General features: G+C 34.6%; 2 protein-coding genes across 6 annotated transcripts in view; one reads left to right on the top strand and one right to left on the bottom strand.

The window, feature by feature from the left end:
- Positions 1-18,196, top strand: part of LOC123564260 (uncharacterized) — a 49,948-nt gene extending 31,752 nt beyond the window's left edge. For all 5 annotated transcript variants that reach the window (XM_053536872.1, XM_053536869.1, XM_053536871.1 and 2 more), the window contains exons 14-25: positions 2,965-3,102; positions 3,985-4,715; positions 5,725-5,804; positions 6,165-6,287; positions 7,965-8,069; positions 8,389-8,451; positions 9,276-9,398; positions 11,143-11,242; positions 11,932-12,038; positions 14,204-14,280; positions 14,783-14,939; positions 15,888-18,196. In XM_053536872.1, the coding sequence (XP_053392847.1) occupies positions 2,965-3,102; positions 3,985-4,715; positions 5,725-5,804; positions 6,165-6,287; positions 7,965-8,069; positions 8,389-8,451; positions 9,276-9,398; positions 11,143-11,242; positions 11,932-12,038; positions 14,204-14,280; positions 14,783-14,939; positions 15,888-15,938 (1,855 nt within the window). In that variant the 3' untranslated portion in view covers positions 15,939-18,196. The remainder of the gene's footprint in view (positions 1-2,964; positions 3,103-3,984; positions 4,716-5,724; positions 5,805-6,164; positions 6,288-7,964; positions 8,070-8,388; positions 8,452-9,275; positions 9,399-11,142; positions 11,243-11,931; positions 12,039-14,203; positions 14,281-14,782; positions 14,940-15,887) is intronic.
- A 2,331-nt stretch (positions 18,197-20,527) lies between these two features.
- On the bottom strand, positions 20,528-25,160 carry LOC123564259 (uncharacterized). The gene is made up of 3 exons (XM_045357675.2): positions 24,583-25,160; positions 22,470-22,625; positions 20,528-21,531 (listed from the first exon to the last, which is right to left on the bottom strand). The coding sequence occupies exons 1-3, from the start codon at positions 24,848-24,850 to the stop codon at positions 21,302-21,304; spliced, it is 654 nt and encodes a 217-aa protein (XP_045213610.1). The 5' UTR covers positions 24,851-25,160; the 3' UTR covers positions 20,528-21,301.
- Positions 25,161-26,975: the final 1,815 nt, after the last annotated feature.

The following is a 26,975-nucleotide window of genomic DNA, read 5'->3' as shown; positions in this document are numbered from 1 at the left end:
CACACCAATTCATTTCAAGCTTAATGAAAACCAGAAAACTGATTCAGTTCTTCAAAAAAATTAGGTTAACTTAGTGATGCTTATTTAAATTCTGTTAAATGATGCAAATTCAATTAAAGTAAAAAAGGATTAAAATTTCTGCTATACATTCGATTATCCACTTGATTAGCATTGAAGTATGAAATTAATTTGGTCTCCTAAAAATTTGTGAGAGACATAATATTTGTCTTAGGAAGAATTTTCAAATGATTTGCAACAAATGTTAACTATAGCAAGGCAGTGCACATATGTCAAGGTGTGTTCATACCGGAGCAAGTGTTTGCAGTGTGATCACTGTTCAAATAGGGATTATATTGTGTCTTTTAATCTCCATAATGACGTAAGGTGCAGAATGAAACTTTGGGTGATGTCATTCTATGTCAAGATTATAAGGGTTTTCAAATAACTTGCAACAACATAGTGAGACAACTCATAGGATGCATCTTTAGGTCATGTGGGTTTACTTCAAAGGTCAAATAGAGAATCTTTCGTGAAAACTCTGCACCTTTTTACCCTATGTAAGGATTTTCAAACAATTTGCTACCAATGAACATCATGATATGATGTTTGGAACACAACTTTTGGTCATATGGGTAAAGTGTGGTTCAATAGAGATTGCTGTGTGCCAGGCTTGTATCTTTTTACCCAGTAAAAAAGCATATTAATCAGTTAATTGTTAACACATATCTGTGTGATATGGTCAGGTATTATGTATCCTTCATTTAAATGTAACCTTATAAGGAGACCTACGAATTTTTCAGAAGCTTAATATGAAATTAGGAAAAGAAAAAAACTGCTTGTACTTAGTTTGACAGGTGTTTATATACTAAGAGATGTCTTTCTTATTCATAAATAGGGACACATTGTCAAAGTAATTTATCTAACTAGGGGTGTAATGATACATCAAAATATCGATGCATTGCGATCCTGAGTGTCCAGATAGTATGCACCGATAGAGAAATCACAATCCAATAACAATTGCCGATAGTTCCTTCAACAATCGATAGTTTTGAAATTTTAGTAAATACAGAAATAATTAATTTATAAACCAAGAAACAGAGCCAGCTTTTATTTGCGCCTCAGAAAATGTTTACGTCTCCATTGCAATAATTAACCTCACGGAATTAAACTACCATAAAGGATTGAGAAGTCTTGAAGATAATTAATAAAGTTAGTTTCTTAGAAACTTTGAATAAATATATTTAAATAACCTGTTTATCTTGAATGAGAAAAAGTACTATGGACATGGAGAAAGTAGGCTACTTGTATGATAAAGCAAACTGTTCGGTAGGGCCCTTCATTTAGTGCTGGTACACCTTAGTCCGATCCGTCAGTTTTCGTCTTTTTCGACGTGTTGGGTTATTAAACACATTTACATATGCAACAAAATGGCCGATTCGTTTTAGTATACCTTGCATAGGTTTATTGTTTTACTTATTGTTTCAAAGCTAAGGAAGACAAGAAATAGAACAACTTGTTAAAAATATTTAATGTTACATTTATTTCTGTCCATTTCAGTTAAACAAACATCTCAATTATAAACAGTGCTGTGTCTTACACTGTGTAATAATGCCAGTTGGTAGTTAATACCCCACCGTGGCGGAGGGATTATAGGAATGGTCTCCGTCCGTCCGTCCTTCCGTAACAAAATCGTGTCCGGTCCATATCTCCTAAACCCCTTGAAGGATTTTCATGAAACTTGGGTCAAATGATCACCTCATCAAGACGATGTGCAGAACCCATGAGTCAGCCTTGTCGGTTCAAGGTCAAGGACACAACTCAAAGGTTTGAGCCTGCCATTTTGTGTCCGCTCTATATGTCATAAACCCCTTGAAGGAATTTTATAAAACTTTGGTCAAATGATCACCTCATCAAGACAATGTGCAGAACCCATGAATCAGCCATGCCAGCTCAAGGTCAAGGTCAAAACTTAGGGTCAAAGGTTTTGAGCCTTCCATTTTGTGTCCGCTCTAAATCTTCTAAACTCCTTGAAGGATTTTCATGAAACTTGGGTCAAATGATCACCTCATCAAGACGATTTGCAGAACCCATGGGTCAGCCTTGTCGGGTCAAGGTCACAACTCAAGGTCAAAGGTTTGAGCCTTCCATTTTGTGTCCGTATCTCCTAAACTCCTTGAAGGATTTTCATCAAACTTGGGTCAAACGATCACCTCATCAAGGCGATGTGCAGAACTTATGAGTCAGCCATGTGGGCTCAAGGTCAAGGTCACAACTGAAGGTCAAAGGTTTGAGCCTTCCATATCGTGTCCGCTCTATATCTCCTAAACCCCTTGAAGGAATTTTATAAAACTTGGGTAAAATGATTACCTCATCAAAACGATGTGCAGAAATTATGAGTCAACCATGCCAGCTCAAGGTCAAGGTCACAACTAAGGGTCAGAAGGTTTGAGCCTTCCATTTTGTGTCCACTCTGCATCTCCTAAACCCCTTGAAGGATTTTCATCAAACTTGGGTCAAATGATCACCTCATCAAGAACTCATGAGTCAGCCATGTCAACTCAAGGTCAAGGTCACAACTGAAGGTCAAAGGTTTCAGCCCTGTATCTCCTAAACCCCTTGAAGGATTTTCATGAAACTTGGGTCAAATGATCACCTCATCAAGACGTTGTGCAGAATTCATGAGTCAGCCATGTCAGTTCAAGGTCAAGGTCACAGCTAAAATCAAAGGTTTATCCTTTCACTATCCATAGCAGTGGCGGGGGATTTAGCTGTCTTTCAGACTGCCTTGTTTTACCTTATAAAACATGGTGGCCGATAACTATTGCAATAGTATCGCAATAGTAACCTGCAATAGAATAGTATCGCAATAGTTTTTCAGCAATATCAATAGTATTGCAGTAGTCAAAATTGGCCTCAATAGTCACCCCTATATCTAACTTGAAGTTACATTTACATCTCTTTCAGGATTCTAGAAGTGCTATGTAGAAATTTGCGCTTATCACAAGATTTTGACTTTAGATACATGGCACATAATACACCAGGTTATGTTGGTGCTGATCTAATGGCACTGACTCGAGAGGCAGCCATGACAGCAGTTAACAGGTAAGCTTCTTCATGATATACAAGGAAGTGTTTAAGAATGTCTCTTCATATGTAGGGATATGGGATATATTGATTTTGTGCTGTCTGTCTTTCACAAAAGTTACCTGGACTACCTATCTGAAACTGCCATTGGGATTTCAACCAACAAAAGATTCATTTCCAAGGCTGGTTTTGCATATTGTCTGTATTTTCATGTTGACTGATATTGGCTGAGTTATGGCATCATAAAGTTACTCATTCACACATCTTAGATTTATAAGCTTTTTTACAAGTTTGATCTGTTTAGAGATTTAATAAGACCTTCCAAAAATGTTTTGGTGGATTTTATATAGTTTCTAAACTTAATAAAAAAGATACAACCCTTTCAAGATTTTAGCAAAAACAAAGTTGTAAAGCATTATATACCACCTTTTCCAATCCTAGTCAAAATTATATAAACAGAATGTGTATACCGGTGAGACCGCTTTCAAGTTTAATTGTGGTTCAGATTACATATTGAAGTAGGTTGAGAGTTCTATTCCCTTGAATTATAAAAGAAGTGTCACAATTCTGGATCTACATTCTAACACCTTCGTTTCTAAATGAAATCTTGTCCTATGTACACATACAATATATTTGTAAAGTCAAAGTCAGAGCACTGGTGAGGTCAGACTGTTGATTGCCGAGTTATGTGGTCTTGAATTAGTTATAATTTTCATTAACATTGATATGCATGCATCTCTTCTATTACAACATATACATACACCAATTGTGGTAGGTGATTTCATGTAAGTGTAGTACTTTGGTCTTGGTAAATTTAATCTTGAGTTAAAAGTCATCAAGATGAAAGAATGTGATGTAATATGACATTGTATTATCAGATTGTTTGCTTTTCTGTTACAGGGTATTCCAAGACTTAAGATCAGATATCAGTAATACAGTTACAGAGAAAAAATTTGACACTCAGGAAGCAGATGTATCTTCTACTCTGTCTAAGAAAGAAACTAATGTGCCAGCTGGTTCCAGTACTGTTGCAACAAAACCTGGCACCAGCACTGATTTGACTCAATCTTGCCCTAATTCCTCTCAGTCTAGACATAATATAAATGATACTGAACCAGTTTCAAACTTAAATGGGGAGCAGCCTGATGTTAGTGTTGATATGAATGTGGTAGGTTCAAGTTCAGGACAGCCTGGTTCAAGTGTTAGTATAGAAAAGTCAGACCCGATTTCTGTCCGTGAAAACATTTTGCAATGGGCATCAAAACCAGACAATACTACAACTAACACATCTAAATGTAATGGAATAATAGATGATGTTGTTAATGGCCAAAAAACAAGTGAGAATTTAGTAACTGAAGACTTAAATAGGATTAAAGATGATTCTAGAACTTTAGAAGACAACTCAGGTGTACTTGTTGCACCAGTTGAAGGTACACAAAGTGTGAACAATAATGAGGTGGATAAAATTACTACTAGTGAACTTGCAGGGAAAGAGTTGACAGGTGATTGTCAAATGGAAGTAGATAATGAACACACTGAAACTTGCCAAGATACAAGTGAAACTAAAACAGATGGTGTTCAAGGTGCAGTTGCTGTGAAGTTAACAGTTAGAAGTAGTGAATATCTATCGGGTGAGTAACTGTGTTAATCAACCTTTTTCTACTGAAAGTAATCATGTTTTGGTCATACAGTGTAACTTCCGAAAACCGGACCTTCTGAAAACCGGAAACCTTTGAAAACCGCACGAAACTCAAGGTCCCGTTTTTTCTGTTCTTATTTCTATATATTTTTAACCTCTGAAAACCGGAACTTCCGAATTCTGAAAACCGGACGATTTTTGAAGCACCGTTTATATTTTAACACTAAAATTGACTTCTGAAAACCGAACAGCAAAATATTTGCTGGATTAAAAGTGCCACCTGATAATCCAGAAACGCTGTCAACATGTTCTTTTGTTTATTTATTAGCGGTGCGCGTTTATTCTGACACGCTATATAATCACAATGATCATTTGATGCAAAAGTAAGGAAATAATTAGCGATTATTTTCATTTGTATTCAATTTATGAAAGCGTGATGAATTAAATATCTTGTGTTAAAAACTCTCTTAATGTTTGAATGAAAGAAAGATAGATGTTTTAAATGATTAGTTACATTGATTTAACTATGCATTATCAACATTAATTAATGTTGACGAACTCAGGACTCCAAAGTGGAAAATGTTTGCGTAAATGCTATTATTAAAGTTCTGTTGTTTCTTTTTATATTTGCTATTTATGTATTTATTATCCTTAATGTTTGTAAATTTAATTAATTATCTAATTAATTAATTAATTAATTAATCAATTCATCAATATGAAATTGTCAAATTAAAAAGGATAAAAATCTCCTTCATCCTACGTGTAAGAAAACATAACTCTCGTGCACCACGTCCACTTTGCCTAAAAAATTTTCAAACTTCTGAATTCCGGAAACTTCCAAAAACCAAACTTTTAGGCTCGTCCGGAGGTCGTTCGGTTTTCGGAAGTTACACTGTATAGTTAAGAGATGAGTTGCTGCATTTAAATAAATGAGCAATTTTTTCTACTTTTGTTGATATGCTTGATAGCTGGGTATTTAAGCTTGTGACTTCATTTTTCAGTTCTGTCATGGTTGAAGGAACATCCACCACTAACAGAAGCTCAGCTAATGGATCTGTATATTACCATGGAAGATTTTAAGGTAAAAAGTGACATCTTGTGCACAGTGTTCCTTCATCTGTTCCTAATTGTTGTATTGTTGTTAATTAAGGAATGAAATGTAGTTCGGCATAATTTATTTTAGTGTAAACAAGATTTTATATGTTTATACTTTGAAGAAGCATACTTTGAAATCAATCAATATGTAACTGTTACACATGTTTTGTATTAACTTTTGACTGAAGTTTGTGTTTGTTTCTCAGAGGATTATGCTTATATTCATCCAGCATATATTACATGTGTTGTCTGTTTTCCTGCTATTTACCACATGTACACATTTTAAGGTCTGTGACTTAATATTGGCAGAAATGTATAAAGAAATTGTTTGGTAATATTATGACAGGAAGCGTTGAAGTATGTTCAGCCGTCAGCTAAACGTGAAGGGTTTGCAACAATACCTGATGTTACATGGGATGATATTGGTGCGCTGCACGAGGTCAGGGAGGAACTTCAACTTGCTATACTGGTAATGTTTGTTGTCTGTGTAGCAGTGCATTGACATAATTCCATGTTTTTCATTTACTATTTCTTTAGAATTGTTAGACGTAGATGAATATCACTTCACATAAACTTCAGCTCCAGTTTTTCTGAAATTGTAGCTCCCACTAATTGACATGTAGGTGCTAAAGAGGTCATAAAAAGCAACTAGACAGTTATTTTATGAATAATTATTATTTTGAGATGAAAATTCCTACCTCAAACTGATTTACTTCCTTCTTTGTTCATACTTTAATAATTGTGTTACACAAAACCCAAGTGTCAAAAGAATAGTTTACTAACCTGCTGTCTTGGGGAAATACTTAATTAATAATGAAGACAAAGTATTGTAATTAGCATTATTTCTTTTTAATTGCATTTAAAGAAATTAACCTGAAATTATGCAACATACGCAGATATTTTTTCCTACGCATCTTTGTGTCTCTAATCCAAAGAAGTTGTGCAATGCTGCATCCATGCCCAATGGTTACAAGGTCTTTTCGTTTACTTAGTTGAGATCAGTAAGGTGGATTTTTTTAGCTCGACTTTTCGAAGAAAATGTAGAGCTATTGCACTTGCCCCCGCGTCGGCGTCGCTGTTGGTTAAAGTTTTTTGATAAAGTCAAATATCTCTGTTACTATCAAAGCTATTGACTTGAAACTTAAAATAGTTATTTACTATCAAAGTCTACACCAGGAGAAACAATCTCCATAACTCTGATTTGAATTTTGACAGAATTATGCCCCTTTTTAACTTAGAATTTTTGATTAAAATTTTTGATAAAGTCAAATATCTCTGTTACTATCAAAGTTATTGACTTGAAACTTAAAATAGTTATTTACTATCAAAGTCTACACCAGGAGAAACAATCCCCATAACTCTGATTTGAATTTTGACAAAATTATGCCCCTTTTTAACTTAGAATTTTTGGTTAAAGTTTTTGATAAAGTCAAATATCTCTGTTACTATCAAAGCTATTGACTTGAAACTTAAAATGCTTATTTACTCTCAAAGTCTACACCAGGAGAAACAATCCCCGTAACACTGAATTGAATTTTGACAGAATTTTGCCCCTTTTTAACTTAGAAATTTTGTTAAAATTTTTGATAAAGGCAAATATCTCTGTTACTATGAAAGCTTTTGACTTGAAACTCAAAATAGTTATTTACTATCAAAGTCTACACCAGGAGATAGAATTCCTATAACTCTGGTTTGAATTTTGACAGAATTATGCCCTTTTTAACTTAGAATTTTTAGTTAAAGTTTTTGATAAAGTCAAATATCTCTGTTACTATCAAAGCTTTTGACTTGAAACTTAAAATACTTATTTACCATCATAGTCAACACCAGGAGAAACAATCCCCATAACTCTGATTTGAATTTTGACAGAATTATGCCCCTTTTAACGTAGATTTTTTTTGTTAAAATTTTTGATAAAGTCAAGTATCTCTGTTACTATTAAAGCTATTGACTTGAAACTCAAAATAGTTATTTACTATCAAAGTCTACACCAGGAGACAAAATTCTCATAACTATAATTTGAATTTTAACAGAGTTATGCCCCTTTTTAACTTGGACTTTTTTTACTGGCAAAGCTCAAATTCAGAGTCAAGCACTGAGAAAATTCGAGCACGCTGTCTTACGGACAGCTCTTGTTAAATTTCAGGCTCCTGTGCGTCATCCAGAGCAGTTCAAGAGTTTAGGGTTGACTCGAGCACAAGGTATACTGCTGGCTGGACCACCAGGTTGTGGTAAAACTCTTCTAGCTAAGGTAGGAAATGTTTCAGACTGCACTGGGAAAATAAATCAGCTAACATTGTTAGTATTGGCCATTTATGTGTTTTTGCATTACTTAATTACTGCAATGTGTCTTATAAGCTATATTTGAATGCTCTGAAATAAGAAACAAAAAAATTTTGTTTGTTGTGTTTAATATCTTAAAAGTATTGCTTTGTATCTGTGTTTTTAGTATTGAAGTTTTCAGTCATGTCCATAAAGAAACAATAATGTATCATAGTAGTTATGAGTGTGATTAGTATTGTAGAAAAAAAATGCAAAGGAAAGGTAGAAGTTTGAACTATGTGTTTCAGGCTGTAGCCAATGAATCAGGAATTAACTTTATCTCTGTGAAGGGACCAGAACTTCTCAATATGGTGAGACACTTACATAACATAACAATATTACATGTTTCATTCTAAATTATGTTGGAAAGTCAGTAAAGAGATAATATGTGAAAACTAAATGCAGGTTAAAGGTCATTTATTGACCAAATGAAAGTAAGTTTTGCAAAGGAGTGAAAGCAATTGCTTGATTCATTAGAAGGTCAGTAATTGATCTATGACCTGTTTATAGCTTTAGCAAGTTAAACTGTATGTAACCATTAGCAACCCCTATATAGCTAAATGATGTACTTAATGGATTCAGTTAACATTAGCATAATATACAAATGAGACAAAAATTTGAAAATCTCTGGTTGCTGGCTGGATGTTAAACTATAAACTGCAATAGTATGTTATTGCTTTGATAAATATATTCTGTTTGATTGGTTTGATAAATATATTCTGTTTGATTGGTTTGTAAGGACAAGTCATATATGCAGAACATGATTCTTTGTTTTGAAAATAATTGATATGTCATTAAAAATACATTGGACCTAAGTTACTATTTGAAAATATGATCAGCTGCTTCTTGATATCTGTGTGAATATAAAATTAATATGTTTGTGTGTATAAACAGTGCTGTTTGTTTGGTTTAAGAGATTACACACCTAATACATGTATAGCTTAACACAGTATAAATGTGTACTAGTACCAATAAACTGAAAAATAAACAAATGACTGTTAAAGATGACATTAAATGGTGAATGTAACTAATCATACACAGTATATATATATTTAGTCAAGTTATATTCATTTGATGAGGATTTTCTATATCTATAATAACAATAAAAAATAATCAGTGACGTGTTATGTTTCAGTATGTAGGGGAGAGTGAGAGAGCTGTACGCACGGTGTTTCAGAGAGCTCGTAACTCGGCACCATGTGTTATTTTCTTTGATGAGTTAGATGCACTTTGTCCAAGAAGGTCTGGTCATTCAGAAGTAAGTTTATTTGTAGGTTATATTGATTAAACTCTTCACAAAATTATCCGTTGTTGAACTATGATAAATTGTATTTGATGAAAGGTAGCCGTTTTATTGTGCTGCATTCTGCTAAAAGTTTTATTGACATATTCCATTGTGCTTATGTTTGAGTTTTTGCTACAGTCTAGCATACAAAGTTTTGTTACCATTGTACTGTAAATAGAATCAATAAGCAAATCTAGGATTTGTTGTTAAGAGTTCTAAGTTTTGCTAGATAGGTCAGAATGTATGTAGATATATGAGACAAGGTTAATAAATTAACTTTCACTTAACAAGTTGCAACATGTCCAGAATACGGCAGCTCGCGTTATCACTAAGACTCCCCATCGCAGTCATATAACACCGGTTCTGAAGGAGCTCCATTGGTTGCTAGTAAAATACAGGGTGCAGTACAAGGTTCTGACCCACACCTTTAAGGCTTTACACAATCAGTCCCCTGCCTATATTAGGGATATGATAGATGTATGGCAATCGCAGCTTTTCGTTCACTGCTCCAAAGCTTTGGAACTCCCTTCCCGTCAAGATCAGGGAAGCTCATACGCTAGCTGCTTTCAAAAGCCTGCTAAAAACCCCCTTCTTTGTACAATATTTCGTTAACTGACCGATACATTGATGTTGTTTTCTTCTTCATAAAACAGTGTAGAACAGCATTTTATCCTGGGGTCACTTAAATACTTTTAAATATGTATGTATGTTTGTCTTGTTTTATCTATATGTTTTACATTCATGATTTTTGTTAATGTTGAATGCATTATTTTTGTATGCGTATTTGTTTGTATTGTTTGCAATTTATTCTGTAAAGCACTTTTGAATGTGTACATGTGCATGAAAAGAGTGCTATAGAAATGTGGTATAATAAATATTCTAATATGCTTGTCTCTGTTAAAACACGCTTACGCTAGAATGACGTCACGTTAACGTGCTGTGACGTCAATGTTTTTGTAGCGACCAAGAAAGAGCGCTACTATATTTTTTCTACTGTTTTTTATTAAAGGCATATTAGAATCGAAATAATTTATAGCAAAACCTTGTTTTAACACTATTTATACACTCGGGCGGTAATACGTCGTACAAATAATTTCACTCGGGCTGCGCGCTAGTGAATTTATTACGCCCAACGTATAACCGCCCATTGCGCATAAATAGTGTTAAAACACTCTTTTGCTATTAAATATTTCTTAATTCTAACACGACCAGCAAATAACCTGCATACATGTACAGCAAAATCTATCTCGGGTTATTCTGCAGTAAACCACTCGCGTGCAATGACGTCATCCGATCCAGGTGTGTAGCACGGTCGTAAAAAGTAGTTACCATTTTTTCTAACACTTGATACTAGTATATCTTGTTAGAATCGAAATAATAAGTTCCCAAGTGTGATTTTTCATATTTATGCGAAACAATATATGACTCAGCCTTCGTGATAGATTCTTACGCATAAGAACTAAAAACTCGGGTTATTCTACGATAAACCATGTTTGGGAACTTATTATTTCTTAAATAGATAAATAAATAATAAATAAATTAGCCAAAATAAGAATTGCCATTCAACTGACATAGTGAAAGGTCTGTCCCCTGTTGATCTGTTTATAAGATTACCAGTTCTTCAAAACAGTTTAAACAAGAAGCACTGCTTGCTAGCATCAGTCATGTTTTCATTTATACGACTATATAAATGATTATTGTTTGAAATAACCACTAGGGGAACTCAAGTGCCAGAGTGGTAAATCAGTTGTTGACAGAGATGGACGGCCTAGAGGAGAGGAAACAAGTATTTATAATGGCTGCCACTAACAGACCTGGTATGTTGGTGATATTTCTTTATACCTTTTGTATTTTTGCTGGACAGCATATTATGAGATCTGTAAAACAGGTTTTAAAGTTATAAAGTCTAGTTTTGAGATCAGTCTGAAAATACTGGGTAGCCATTGTTCAGTTTCAGTTGCTTGCAAGCTGACTTGTCTGAAGGCCCAGTTTTATAACCCTTTATAGAAAATGATTTGGTCGCCGTGCCTTCCTTATTGTCTGTATATAAACTAACATTTTGGGTCTTTATAAGAACAAAAGAGTTTGCCAGAGATCACTGTGCATTGAAAATTATAAAGACGTTTAAAAAAAATTCCGATGTGAAATGTTGACCTGTGGCATATGGGGAGAAAATTTCCAGTGGAATATAAATAGAATTTCTTCCTGTAAGTAATTAACAGTTTCCACTATGTTACAGAGAAGATGGTGAATGAATACATGTAGTGATTTTGGTCAAATTGTCATAGGATCAAGTGCACAACTCCTGCACTATTTTAATATAATCTCCACCATTAGTTGATCGTAAAGGTATATCTTATCACTGAACCACTAACTGTATTGATTCTGTTGAGGACTAATAAATGAGCAGTAGGAAATGTGGAGAATAGTTGAACAGCGGTAAAGACTAAGCATGTCTGTTTTAAAATTAATTTGTCACAATTTAAAAAGTTATTTTCATTTCTAGATATTATTGATCCAGCAGTACTGAGACCAGGGCGACTTGACAAGACTTTGTATGTTGGACTTCCTACTGCATCTGACAGACTTGATATACTAAACTGTATCACAAAGGTTTGTATATAAACTAGCCAGCACTAAAAGGCTGTCCAGTATTTGTCTGTATGTCATCTTTTGTCATTTCTGTCTCTCTCGTCTCTTGCTGCCTCTCTGACATATCTGCGTATTGAATACCTTCACCATTCCTGTACTGTTGATGGCCCTGTTCAAATAAAAAACAGTCGTTTCTCTGAATGGATTTAACAAGGGATGGTACTAGTCATTCATCTGTCCATCTATCTGTCTGCTCAGTAACTTCTAAATACTTTGACTTGTGATCCTCGAACTTTTATAGACACTTTCAGGTGTATTTTGCACTGTAAAGTTGTAGTCTTGTTAGGTTCATATCTTGATAATTATAAACACAGGACACAAAAGTCTTAATTTCAGTACAACGTCTCTCGTCATTTCAGTTCAGTATATTTAACTTGAAATATCTGTATCTACAAGTTACTTAAACAGTTTCTGTGCTCTGTTGTCTGGTTTTGGGTTTTAGCTAGGCTGTCACATAGTGACAGTCTAAGCTTTTGTGATCGCATTTTGTCCGTCGTACGTCCGGCCGTCATCCGTTCACAATTTCTTGTGAACATGATAGAGACCTCATTTTGCAATCAATTTTAATCAAACTTGCACACAACTTTTATTGGCATAATATCTCGGTTCCTTTCAAAAACTGGCCAGATCCCATCATGGGTTCCAGAGTTATGGCCCCTTAAAGGGCCAAAATTTGCTATTTTTGGATTGTGAACGCGATAGAGACCACATTTTGCAATCAACTTTAATCAAACTTGCACACAACTTGTATTGGCATAATATCTCGGTTCCTTTCGAAAACTGGCAAGATCCCATCATGGGTTCCAGAGTTATGTCCCCTTAAAGGGCCAAACTTTGCTAATTTTGGCTTGTAAACACAATAGAGACCACATTTTGCAATCAACTTTAATCAAACTTGCACACATCTTGTATTGGCATAATATCTCGGTTCCCTTCGAAAACTGGCAAGATCCCGTCATGAGTTCCAGAGTTATGGCCCCTTAAAGGGCCAAAATTTGCTATTTTTGGCTTGTGAACAGGATAGAGACCACATTTTGAAATCAACTTTAATCAAACTTGCACACAATTTGTATTGGCATAATATCTCAGTTCCTTTCGAAAACTGGCCAGATCCCATTATGGGTTCCAGAGTTATGGCCCCTTAAAGGGCCAAAATTTGCTATTTTGGCTTTTGCAGCCATATAGAGACTTCATTTATGGTTTGATTTGATACAAACTTGCAAAATATCTTCAACAACAATAAATCTTGGATTCCATGATGAATCTGTCAGATCCAGTCATAGGTTCCGGAGTTACGGCCCCTGGATGACCCCTAAAAGAGCCAAAATTTGTTAATTTTTACCTTGTGAACACGATAAAAGTGACATTTTATATTTGATTTTAACTACTCTTACACACAACTTAAGTCACAATAAGATCTCGGGTCCTTCCAAAAACCGGCTAGATTCCATCATGGGTTCTAAAGTTCAGAGGCAAAATTTTCTAGTTGGCCCTTTCAGCCATATAGAGGTTTCATTTATGCTTTGATTTGATACAAACTTGCATAGAATGATTATCTTGATGATTTCTAGGCCTGGATCGAAACTGGGTCATGTCGGGTTAAAAACTAGGTCATTAGGTCAAATCAAAGGAAAAGCTTGTTAACAACCTAGAGGCCACATTTATGACCCTATCGTCATGAAACTTTGTCAGAATGTTTATCTTGATGATTCCTATGTTAATTTGGAAACTGGGTCATATGGGGTCAAAAACTAGGTCACTCGGTCAAATCAAAGGAAAAGCTTGTTAACACTTGTTTATTTGATGTGCATGAAACTTGGTCAGAATGTTTCTGTGCATGAAATATCACATGAATTTTTATCTGGGTCATGTAGGGTCAAAAACTAGGTCACCAGGTCAAATCAAAGAATAAGCTTTTTACACTCAAGAGGCCAGGTTTTTTGGTCCAATCTTAATGAAAATTGGTCAGAATATTAGTCTCCATGAAATCACTAGGTAAAACATTTTACACTGTTATTGTGTGTTACTCGGGTGAGTGACTTAGGGTCATCTTGGCCCTCTTGTTATTTATATTATACATTAAAATTGCTGAACATTTTGATGAAAAATAATGTTAAAAATTTCAGAATGGCACAATACCAAGACTTTTAGATGATGTCAACCTCACCAATATTTCGGAAGATTCCCGATGTGATTGCTACACGTAAGTACCGGTATTCATTGTCTTACCAGTCAGCACAATTATTACAATGTTAGCTGTTGAAATATAGGAATGGACAAGTTTTCATGTCGACATAGTGCTGTAATCTACATGTAAAAAAAACAACCTGTACTTTCTGGTTGTCTTGTATAATAGAAATACGTAAATTTTTGCAAGTTTTCAGTGGTAGGGAACTTCTCATTTTGAAAGAAAACTTTGATAAGAACTTCCATTTATTTGTTAGTTTGTAAGTATTTATTGACTTTTTGCAGTTAGAGCATCTCAGAATTTCTTCAAACTTTCAATTTTTACAGTTGAGGGGGCAGCTTTATTTTTAGGGGTGGGGTGGGTGGTGGGGGTAGTTCTAGCTGGCTCCCCTAACACCACTGAGATCACTGCTAAGCCAAAGGGATAGTTAACACAGTTTAGCCTTGTTCATGGTTTAAATATGTACACAGTTTTATGTTTGGACTTGAAATTCAAATTTATTATTTTCATACAATAGTGGAGCAGATTTAGCAGCATTGGTGAGAGAAGCATCTATTTCTGCACTGAAGGAAGCCATCTTGAATGAAGGGAGACAAGCCAGTGATGTAATTACTGTCAAGGGAGAACATTTTGATTCAGCTTTCAGGAAAGTCAAACCATCTGTTACAGCAAAGGTAAAATATAAATATTATCGCTGTTTTTATGTAATATTTTTTGCTTATCAGATTCCCTATTAAAAATCAAAGAGGTATTGCTGTGACTTGAAGTACAGTACTAGAATTGGCATGTTAAGTTATTTTTTTACATTTAGTTTCTTTAAAACACTTTACGATCAGTAGCTTTGAAGTTGAAACTGACATTATTAGTTGAGTGATTCAGCCAAGAACCATAACTATTACATGGCATGTTGTCACAATTATGGCCTAAACAACAATACAAAACTCAGTAAGGCTTGTTTGCAGTCAGAAGATAGGATTAAGTCATTTTGTTTTTGCATTTTGAGGTAGGTCTGCACATTTGGATCAAAGCTTTTTAGCTAGACTATTGGAAGAACAGGTAAAGCTTTTGCATTCACCCATGCATTGATGTCTGTATTGCCGTCCCGATTTGATTAAGTTTTGTTTGTAAGCTGGTATGTCAGAATCTACTAATGGGAATGGAAACATTTTCAGTTTTATCTATTAACACACACTGGCTTCAATTTATTTGTGGTGTGATTAACTTTTCCGTATGCCGGATCCAGACTTAATTCTGTGTTTTCAGAATAAATGATATCCCACAATGACTTATAGTTTACCAAATGTGCAGAACTACCTTAATCATGACCCTTTTGTATTTGTTTCTCTATCAGAGGAGTGTTTACACCATTGCATGTTTCCCTGGAGTTAAAAATATGTAGCATTTTGATATTTAGAAATTTTGAAAGGACATTTTGGACATACCGGTAGTAATATGATAGTATAGATTTTATGAAGACCTAGGAATCAAATATTTTGTGACCTTTCTAAACAAAAGTTCCAGGAAATTAAATGATTTTACAGTGTTGTTAAATCAGATTAATTCAGTTTAATAATGTAAACCTTGAATATATGAAGTTAATATAAATGTGTGGTTAATTTCAGGACCAAGAGAGATACGATTCCATGAGATCTAAACTTGCAATTGGAACATGAAAACTTCAGCATGAAATACAGTTGGCATACTAGTGACACTGTGTTGAGATTTCACATTCCAGTGTGGTGACAAAAGGGTTTCTGTGATAATGTTATAATTTAAACACCATACATGTCTTCAAGCAGCTGGGGAATTAGGCCATGGTAATGTTTGCTGTATACAGTGTAACACTCCTACCAAAGACTTGCAAGTGAACTGTTATGATTAAGTTGTATTCATTTCTAGTATCCGTTGATAAGTTTTATGTTCAAATGGCGTTTCTTTATACAACAACTTAACTCATTTTCATCAAATTTTTGGTGTAAAGCTGTCTTTCTTTGTTATTCATATCATTACCTTGGTTCATACCTAATATATTAACAATATTGTTTACATTACATTACCCATGGAACTAACAAGTTTTTTTAAATTGAATTTCACACTGCATGATACTGTCTATACAAGTAATGAACACTGAAAAAATGTCTTGTTCCTTATTCTACTGAAATATTTGTCTCGTACAATAAACTTGATAAAACTACACATCTATTAAAAGATGGTAATTGTACTGCATTCGAGAAATTTAAAATTGCAACATAAAATAATTGAAAGAATTTGTTGCAAGAAGATTCTCCTATATTGTGTTTATGTTTCATTGTTGCACAATAAATGTGGGTATCGGTTGTTATTTTTCAATACTTATGGAAGCACGAGTACTGCCTGTGAAACTCTTGTTTAGATTGTTTTTATTTGGATATACAGAAATTTGATCATCAGTAAGGAATATCGAATATCTTTAGGAATTTCCAGTTGCAAAAGTTTGAATTGATTTTTACATTGCAATTCACCTTCATTTGTTAAGTTGAAGTAATTAAGAATGCTGACGTAGAATATCACGCTAAGTTTCCTATGTCACAAATCTACTCAGTAACTCCACTATTCAGAAATAACTGAATGGTTCTTGGTATTGTGGTGTAACAACACTAGAAAAGTCGGGCAATTTTTTAAGTAACTATGCACTAAATTTTAGAAAAGTCAGGCACTTTTGAAAGTAAATATTCACTTAATTTTAGAAAAGTGAAAAGGTAGCTTGTGATTTTGTAAATGACTTCAGCATTAAATAACATTTGATTTTTATGCCCCCGAAGGGAGGCATATAGTTTTTGAACCGTCTGTCGGTTTGTCAGTCTGTCGGTCTGTCAGTCTGTCAGTCTGTCCGCAATTTTCGTGTCCGGTCCATATCTTTGTCATCGATGGATGGATTTTCAAATAACTTGGCATGAATGTGTACCACAGTAAGACGATGTGTCGCGCGCAAGACCCAGGTCCGTAGCTCAAAGGTCAAGGTCACACTTAGACATTAAAGGATAGTGCATTGATGGGCGTGTCCGGTCCATATCTTTGTCATCGATAGATGGATTTTCAAATAACTTGGCATGAATGTGTACCACAGTAAGACGACATGACGCGCGCAAGACCCAGGTCCGTAGCTCAAAGGTCACACTTAGACATTAAAGGATAGTGCATTGATGGGCGTGTCCGGTCCATATCTTTGTCAACCATGATGGATTTCAAATAACTTGGCATGAATGTGTACCACAGTAAGACGACGTGTCGCGCGCAAGACCCAGTCCGTAGCTCAAAGGTCAAGGTCACACTTAGACGTTAAAGGTCATTTTTCATGATAGTGCATTGATGGGCGTGTCCGGTCCATATCTTTGTCATTCATGCATGGATTTTAAAATAACTACGCATGAATGTGTGGCACAGTAAGACGACGTGTCGCGCGCAAGACCCAGCTCCGTAGGTCAAAGGTCCTAAACTCTAACATCAGCCATAACTACTCATTCAAAGTGCCATCGGGGGCATATGTCATCCTATGGAGACAGCTCTTGTTGTAAATAAATCTGAGGTAAATCAGAACATAAGCTCCGCAAGCACAGGTAACATTGGTCAGGCTTAACACAAGAAGCCATGGGATTTTATAAGTGAAGATAAAATGTCATGTGTATAAAAATATTTGCATTCAAGTTACTAGCTGCAAGAATTAAATATTTACCATTTTTAATTTTCTTGATTGTAGAATATTTGCCTTTTTTGCTTCAATATCCTGAACCAGAATTGGACTTATATTGCAATACTTCCATCACTTGTTTAATTCAGTTACATCAAGGTTAGAAGTTTATGTGTACAAACATGCAACAAGCTTGTTTATTTATAGCCAAAGTCTTGTTTCATTCATGTTTTGTGAAAACAATAAAATTTACTATTTACGGTATGTATTGGTTGTTGTTCTTTACTACAGTAACCTTTCATTCTCTTTATCAAAATGTCTATAGACCTTTTTTGTGGGTTGCTAACTTAATCAGAATATAATAATCTGTTACTAGTTGTAGATGAAGGTGGGATTATCAAGTTACTTGATTTTTAATGCATTCTACATAAAAATATATAGCCAGTGCATGAATCGCTAGTTGTCTTTTAACTGCGCAAGAGATACCTGGCATGGGGTTTGCCGGCATTTGTAAAATCACAAGAAATGCCAGTCTGGTGTACAAGATATTTATTGCACATACTAGTTGTGTCTACTTACCCACCCAGCATCTATCAAGATTATTTACCCCATATATTACAGATGAACAAACGTATTTAATGTTTGGGGGTTGTGGAGGGGAATACTGAGACAAAGTAAAACGGCACCTAATCCGGAATGTCATGGTAATGACTTGGTATTTTAGTCGTTTTGAAATCGAGTCAAGAAGACCCTAGCAATAATGGAGTCCATCTGGTTTTAACAGCATGTGAGGATTGTTGCACATTGTGTTACCTGTCCTGATCAGACTTGTTGAAATCAGAGTCAGCTGTTATTTTGCTAGGTTACAGTTTTATCATTTCCAGTCTAATAAGGTAAAAAAACCACCTCTGTCAGCTGCCTACAAAGGTACTGAGGCACTTTACTGAAACTGGGTAAATGGCAATATCCTGGTGTGCTGTATCATTTTCACCATTATCATGTCACTGATATATACTTTTAAAGGTTTTATGAATAATTTACAGTCTATGTAGATCTATATCAAAGTATTTTTACATTGTTGACTCCAGTATTGACACAAAATCAATTTCCAAGAAGCAACAACATGTAAATGATTAATGAGTAATCAATTATTGATATTTTTGCGAATTGACTATACAATTAGGTTAGAAATTTATTTCATATTTGTGATGTAAATGGTTTTAAATGTTTAAGATTTATATCGGAAGTGTCTATTGTAACGGAACCAAGAATTGCCAAGAATAAATTCATAAAACTCCATGTACACCTATAAATTCTTGAAACATATTTTAATATTGATGAAATTTTCATTGTTCACAAAAACGAATATGTAATAGTCATTAATTTTCAAATAACTTACTAATTGAAAATAGGGTAAGATCTCTGATAATAAATAGCAGAAACATTCCCCGTAGCTGAAAAGTAACTGGTTTATATGCCAAACAGCGATTCTTGACATTTGTCGAATATAGCGAGAGTAGACGTCGCTTTGCAACAAATGTAGTTGGCATAAATGATTAAATAACGTAAATACAGCAAGGTAATTACGCAAAAATGGGAAGAAAATGAGATGTTACTATTCTTGAAATTAGCTGATTTACATTCAGCACAAGGAACGTACACTGATTATTTTTTGTTTCTAAATCCGGCAGCCAGAATTCGCAGACTGATTTAAAATATGTGTTTCTGATTTTCATCATAGATAATTCATCTTTTTTTTTAAGATTTCAGAAGGTCGCATTTCAAGTAAGATTTAATAATTGGACCCGTCACTATATGAGCCGTGCCATGAGAAAACCAACATAGTGGTGTTGCGACCAGCATGGATCCAGACCAGCCTGCGCATCCGTGCAGTCTGGTCAGGATCCATGCTGTTCGCTAACAGTTTCTCTAATTCCAATAGGCTTTGAAAGCGAACAGCATGGATCCTGACCAGACTGCGCGGATGCGCAGGCTGGTCTGGATCCATGCTGGTCGCAAAGCCACTATGTTGGTTTTCCCATGGCACGGCTCATTTGCTCGTTTGTGTATTTCTATGCTACCTTCTCTAATTATTATTATTAAGGAAATACTGCCAGCTGAATTGTTGGTTTTCAAAACGCACTGGTAAGTAAATATAATATGGCCGGCTGCGACTATGGGCATTGTGCACAAATCTAAATTGCGTTCAGTATGTATTATTCATATTCAAAGAGAATTTAAATCTAAATCCGTGCCAAAGTATGCATAGACTACATTGTCATATATTATAATTCAAATAAGCTTAAATGGGTTTAATTTAACTAGTTATGATCGAAGAGATTTTTAGAATGGTATATGATATAACGTTGAGTTAATGTGACCATTCAACATGTATTGCCAAAAGAAAAGCTTTTGTTGCCAATTAAACATTGGTTAAATTAGTGCTTAGGTAATCTTTTTTTGAAATGAAAAATTGAGTAGCATGTAATGCATATTCCTCTACGACAACATTTTAGTACGACTACTGCTGCTCGTATTTTGGTATACATTTTGTCTCTTATAATATTTGCAAATCATTAACACACAAGTACTTCGTAGCCGAAAATGAAATCTCTTTTTTTGATAATATGGCAGATATATAAGCAATACAAACTGCATTTATCAATATTAAAAAAATAAATACTTGACTAAGTTAAGTGTTGAATAGCCATCAGTTATACAGTATCTCGTGAAATGAAAAGAACTAATCCTTATTTCAAAGAATTTAAGTCCTAGGTCAAAAACCTTGAACATTTTACACCATGTAAATAAATATTGCTTTATACTGTATTACATGAAAGTATTCGTCTTTTGTTTATTTTAAACGATGTCATTCATGCTGAATTACGTTCAATTTAAATTCAGGTTGTACGAACTGGTACTGTGGCAGATGACCACGTAATTCGCTGTCCATCTCTGCGTGAACGTAATTATTTCGCACATTTCAGGCTGACACATCAAAATTAAACGAAAACAGATGCAATAATATCCACAGTTCTTGTGTACAATGTAAGGGGGCGTCATCTTTGTGTGTTTTAATTAAGGTACTAAGACAAACGCCGATAGATTGTTCCAAAAGACGTCATTACTTTAAACTGGACTTGAAGGAACCTGTTCCCGTGTTTCAGCTCAATCCTGAAAGACAATACTGCTACACACTGGACAAATCACAGTCTGTCACACACTGGACAAATTGCAGTCTGTTACACACTAGACAAATCACAGATTGTCACACACTGGACAAATCGCAGTCTGTTACACAGATCTTAGCGAATGTCCGCAAACATTTTGATTTTGCACCGTTACAACACGTGATTGACGACAGTATTTTCATGCTGAATTTAACGTCAAGTCATCGCGTTCATCAGAATTGGATCGTTCCATTTTCCTGTCATACAGGATCATACACATTGCACATAGATTGAGCACTGCCGACATTAGGGCACATACACACCCCAGGCAGCTAGACACTAGAGAATATGGCGTGGAATAGACTATATAACTGTCCCATTGTCTTATGATGTCCAGTAAGCGTCCTATGGGTATCATGAGTAAGGCGGCTGCAACAGAGAAAAATAACCTTTGGTTAGATTTTTGTTTTGTTAAAGTCTGTTGCAAAAGTGTACAAAATTATGAATTATTACATGTTTAGACATACATGCATTGAGATCTAGCAGACATAATTGTTATTTTATCTCAACTTGTTCTAGCAGATATTGAAGTTCAATATAGTTAAAGCCTTTCTCGCGTATGACATGTACTAAGCCCATCCTCGCGTGAATATCTCAATCTATTGTACTCGAACACTGGCATAGTGTGGCGCTTGTTATACATGTGATATGTTAGGTTTTCTTTACATACATTTTTAGATGTTTAATGTGAAAACGTATTGAATTAAGTTTCAGCTTTTAGAGCATTTTGTGGATATAAAGTATCTAAACTATGTAACAAAAATCGTTTATTTAAAGAGGTTATTTACCTTTAAGCTGATTTATATGTCGTTCAAGTCAAGTTCAATAAAACAACTAGACTAATACTTGAAAATTACCTTGATATAATCAGATTAAAGATTTTACACAAATCTTAGCATTGTCCTTGACGGCATTAATATGGTAATTCAACAACTATTTACATATGTATAAAAGAATAGGATGGTACCCAAACATTATGTAATACATTTGAAACTATTTTCGAAATAAAAAGATTCCATTAAATTAAAAAATACACGAGATATATAGCCCGTTAATATTTCTTTCTAGTAATAAAAGTTTTGGTCTAGCCAAAAATGATACCCGGCAAATAACGTGCCGCAACCTAGGTCTACGAGTAAGCTGTCGAACGTACTATTATATAGTTTTGCCGCCTTGTCCCCGAAATACATTTATTGAAGACGTGAAAAAGCCAGTTGCCCCGGGAGCCAGGAGAAGTATTATTGCAATACTTATTTAACATATTACACGGCAGATGCCCATCCGTGATCAGGCTAAGGATTACTTACCAGAGATGACGGCTGCTACAACAGCCCACCCGAGGTAAGATTTGGGGCCCTGTGACATGTTAATAAATGCATTCACCGTCATCAGAACACTGACTATACAAGAGACAAAAGCCAGAGTAATCTCAACCTGCAGTTCCGTCCAGTTTGTAAATTCAACTGAAAATATAAAAAAAAATATTTCAGTCAATGTATCACTTCAATTAGATCTGCTAGGTGCTTCACTTTCAACCTGAAAATAATCTTCAAACACTTTATCAAAGGATTTAAATGAAAATCACACGTAGAAAAAAGGTCGAGTTCCCAGGGATCAGCTGATTGATTTAATCTTGTCGATTTCTGTGACAGGACTTTACAGAGGGATAAATGGGATTATGTGTATCTGAGAGGGCAGATAAGTCATACCTGGATACATCGCGTTTGGCTCTCCTACCGAGAAATTATTGTGTCAGAAATAAAACAAAAATGAAATAAAAATCTGTCGGGATGTTTCAAGGGAAACTTGATTTTTCAGACGGTTTGTGTAATTTGATCATTTTACATATTTTGATAAATTTGTTGTTTTTTTTGTCCCAAGCCAATTTTCTTTATATACCATACGTTTCAAATAAAATGGTTTTCATTGGTACACCACCAGAGTCCGATAAGGAACTGAACACACAAAAAAAACATGCCCTACAGACGCCTTCTTCACATTCATGATCAGCTGTCTTGCAAAATGTCAATGCCGCAACTAAAACAATCAGACTTTACTGGTAAAAGAATATTGCAGGAATTGGTCTGTTGGCATAGCCTTCCGCAAGCAAGCTCGATGCCTGCGTCCAGAGTACGCACACGTCCAGTAAACATCCAAGAACGGATGTAATTCGCATAATACAGTGTCAATGGCGCCCAAAGAAAATATTCAGGATAACTCTATATATTTTATATATAGATACAAAAACTTTATTAGTTTCACACAGGCTACAAAACCCATGATGACATACAATTTACATATTAAATAAAAGATATAGTAAAACAGTGGTGAACATCACACTATGCGAAATTTTACTATTAATAATATATTTGCACCTGCTTGCATAATGTATGTAATGCGGAACATGTTTACAGAATTTATCTATAATTGCTTTTCATTATGATCTAGTGTAATGTATGTATTCAATAGCCCGTATAAAATATGCTTTTCTTTCCTTGAACAATATTGTGTCATTATTGATATTTTGTTATTTGTGTAACAAATCAGAATAAAGCTTTTGTTTCACATAATACTGTTTAATCTGAATTGCACATTGTACTATTGATCATTGGTGTAATTTTACATTCCAGGGATGGCCCAAGATTAGTTTCAATAACTATTCTGTTTTATACTGCTTGACAAAATTTGTAAATTTCCTATTAACCCTTAGCCTGCTGGCGGCAATTGGTTTTGTCTTTGCGACCAGTGCAGACCATGATCAGCCTGCACGGATGTGCAGGCTGATCATGGTCTGCACTGTTCGCTATTCAGTCAGTAAATTTTCAGTGAACACCCCTTCAAATAATAAATGGTATTGCCCAAACTGAATGATGGACCAGTCCATTTTAGAAATTTAGCAGGCTAAGGGTTAATATAATTCACATTAGTTATTTCTATCTATTCTGAACCAAACATCTAACGTCTCACCAGAAGAAAGTTTTGTATGAATCTTATTTTCACCATGAGTTTTTTTTTATTTGCTAACATATTTGATATATTTGTGAATTTATTGATGAAATAAAGTTTACTTGTTAAAAAGAAGTCGTGCTTAAGTAGACATGTAATGCTTAATAAGTCAAAACGAAAATATGAGTCAGAATGGCCCGATGTTGGATAATGACTAGTAAGATATTAAAATTGCATATTATTAATTACAAACTAATCGTATAAGCTGACCAGACTGTTCTTTAAAAGTAGTTATTCTTAATGTAACTGATAAATAATTGAAGGGAAGTTTATACAGTCTTGTGCAACTACATACTGAGCAACACCTTTCCATCATAATTACATTCGTTTAAGGCGACGCATCGGATTGTAGTCGGTGCACATACACGAGTAGTTTATGTAGTTCAAAAAAAAAGACACAGTATAATTACTCACCGTTATTGTCCCCAGCGACATTGAACGGATTCACGACCCTAGTCATCGAGGCCGTTCTGCACTGGGGTGATCCATTGCACACCTGAATGTACCATACCCCGGCGCTCACTGTAAATCCCGACGGCTGTGACAGAACAATCCATCCCGGCGTCACGAAGCCGACGAACTGCAACAATAACGCCAGGCCAATAAAAACAATAGAACTGATCAAAATACTCCTATACCAGAAATGTCCGTCTACTCGCGAACGCTGTCGAGTCAAAGGCATTTTCTTACACTTTTGTAACTGATTCCTGCTACAAAATCCATTAAATCCCTACTCTAAAACGTCTAAGTGTGCATATGTCATATATACATCTGCGATCTCACTACAAATATCATAAAATTGTTAAGCTTCAGTAAAACTCTAACCGTCAGGTTATTTACAAAATGTGTTTGTTTATCTCGCCATGTATCCAGTCGAACCATACGGTTATATATAACGTTGATCCATTTATCCATTCGTCGACATTTGTGTTTATATTACACAAGAGAACATTGGAAAACCCGTATTACTCTATTGTCGTGGCTTATTGATCTGTTAATCAATACTTGCTTTTTATTTAAGAAGCTTCAATTATACTTTAATGTACTATCAAATATAAATCATTAGTATACTTTTTCTGTGTTAGTCGTACGGTCATTACACTGGGTTAAAACCAGATCAGTCAAATCTTAAGGATGTACGAGCGTTTTTTTCAGGATATCCGCCATTTTGAAAAATGTTTCTTCAAATATTGCTTTCCAACAAAAGTTTTGCCGAAAATTAATGCTAAAGCATTAAAATATGGCTAATAAAGTACCATTTAAGCAAATTGATTCTGCTTTTTGTGAAAAAAAAAATTTCACTTATTTTTGGCTGGCATTTGCCTAAAATTGACGTAAGATTTAAGATGGGGTAGGGGTAGGTAATTTCAAATATCTATGAAAGTAGATCAGGTTTGGTGTTGATATTTTCCTTACTGATACATATAATGATAAGCTATAACTGAAATAAAAAATTTCAAGATATCACTTTATTTTATCTAGAAAATATAAATTAAATAAAAAAGAACACAAAAGATCAAAATTCACCAGTTTTTGACAGTTTTTTCTTAATAAATCTCTTAGATGCACGGTGACCCCTACTTTTTTTCTTTCCATTTTGAAGCATTTTTGTGTGTCATTAAAGCTACAAAATATTTTTAAAATCTTACCATCAGAATTTTTTTTGTAGATCTAAATACATTTTTGCATTGAAAATAAAGTGGGTGGGGTAATTATGTCAACATGTAAAAATGAAAGAGATTTGTTAGTGACATTTATTCTTATGTAATACTGACATCACCTTGTATTCATATTAATCTGTAAGACATGAAATCCCTATAACATTAAATAGGATATTATATGTTTTGTAAAGTACCACCATTATTTCAATTTTACAAAATTTCAGAAATGCTTAAACAGTGGGTGTAGAAAATGCCCTATAAAATAAAAACGAGTTCGGTGACCTATCTTTTTTCCTCTCTTGTTTGTCTTGTAAACTAATGTTCTTCAGGCTCACAAAGTATGAAAAAATTCTTAACGTTAGAAAAAATTCGATCGTACATCCTTAACGTGACGTCATTCTAGCGTAAGAGTGTTTTAACAGGGACAAGCATATTAGAATAAAGCTTTGACGTCGACGTCGTTTAAAGTATCGGAGACGTTGGACAGATTGACTTGTTTATAACAGTTAAAAAAGCAGATTTTGTTATGTTTCAGCAGGAAAAGATAACATGTGATAAAAAGAATATTACATTTGTGACTTTCCACATTGAATTTATTAAACTCGTTGAGTAAAATTGATAAAATGCTCGGCAAAGCCTCGCATTTTATTATTTTATTCAGCTCATTTAACAAATTTAATATGAAAACACTCATATGATATCCTCTATGAGTTAAAACATTGCTTCGTTCAGCTCAGTATGAAGAAAACAGTCATGTATAGTCCATTTCTTCTTCCTGTCCTTCAGCATTTTGGTGCATGCAAGTGCTAGTGGTGAAATATACCACGCCGTGCAAACTGAGAAAATTAGATGTTTTTAATGAGCCAACAGCTTTATCCCTTACAAATTTATTTGTTTCTACACTTCCCGGTTGCAGGGAAATAACCTATACTGAAAACTCCATGATGTGTCCACGCGATGATGCAGTTAATGCATAATTTACACTCACACAAAGCTCCAATCCACTGTTTTGTGACATAAAGGCAAAAATAATCATTCTCATTATTTTCATAGAAGACCAACATCAATTTAGTTTGATACAATGCGACCGTTGGATAGAAACAACAGAACAGAACAGAACGGAACAGAACATATCAACTTTATCAA

Source organism: Mercenaria mercenaria, chromosome 2 (genome assembly GCF_021730395.1).
Source record: "Mercenaria mercenaria strain notata chromosome 2, MADL_Memer_1, whole genome shotgun sequence".
NCBI classification, from domain to species: domain Eukaryota; kingdom Metazoa; phylum Mollusca; class Bivalvia; order Venerida; family Veneridae; genus Mercenaria; species Mercenaria mercenaria.
This window is presented reverse-complemented; position numbering and strand designations above follow the sequence as displayed.

Coding starts and splice junctions, on each gene's coding strand:
- LOC123564259 (XM_045357675.2), bottom strand. CDS start 24,850: ATGCCTTTGACTCGACAGCGTTCGCGAGTAGACGGACATTTCTGGTAT. Junction 22,626..24,582: donor TGTCGCTGGGGACAATAACG/GTGAGTAATTAT, acceptor TTATATTTTCAG/TTGAATTTACAAACTGGACG. Junction 21,532..22,469: donor TGTAGCAGCCGTCATCTCTG/GTAAGTAATCCT, acceptor TCTCTGTTGCAG/CCGCCTTACTCATGATACCC.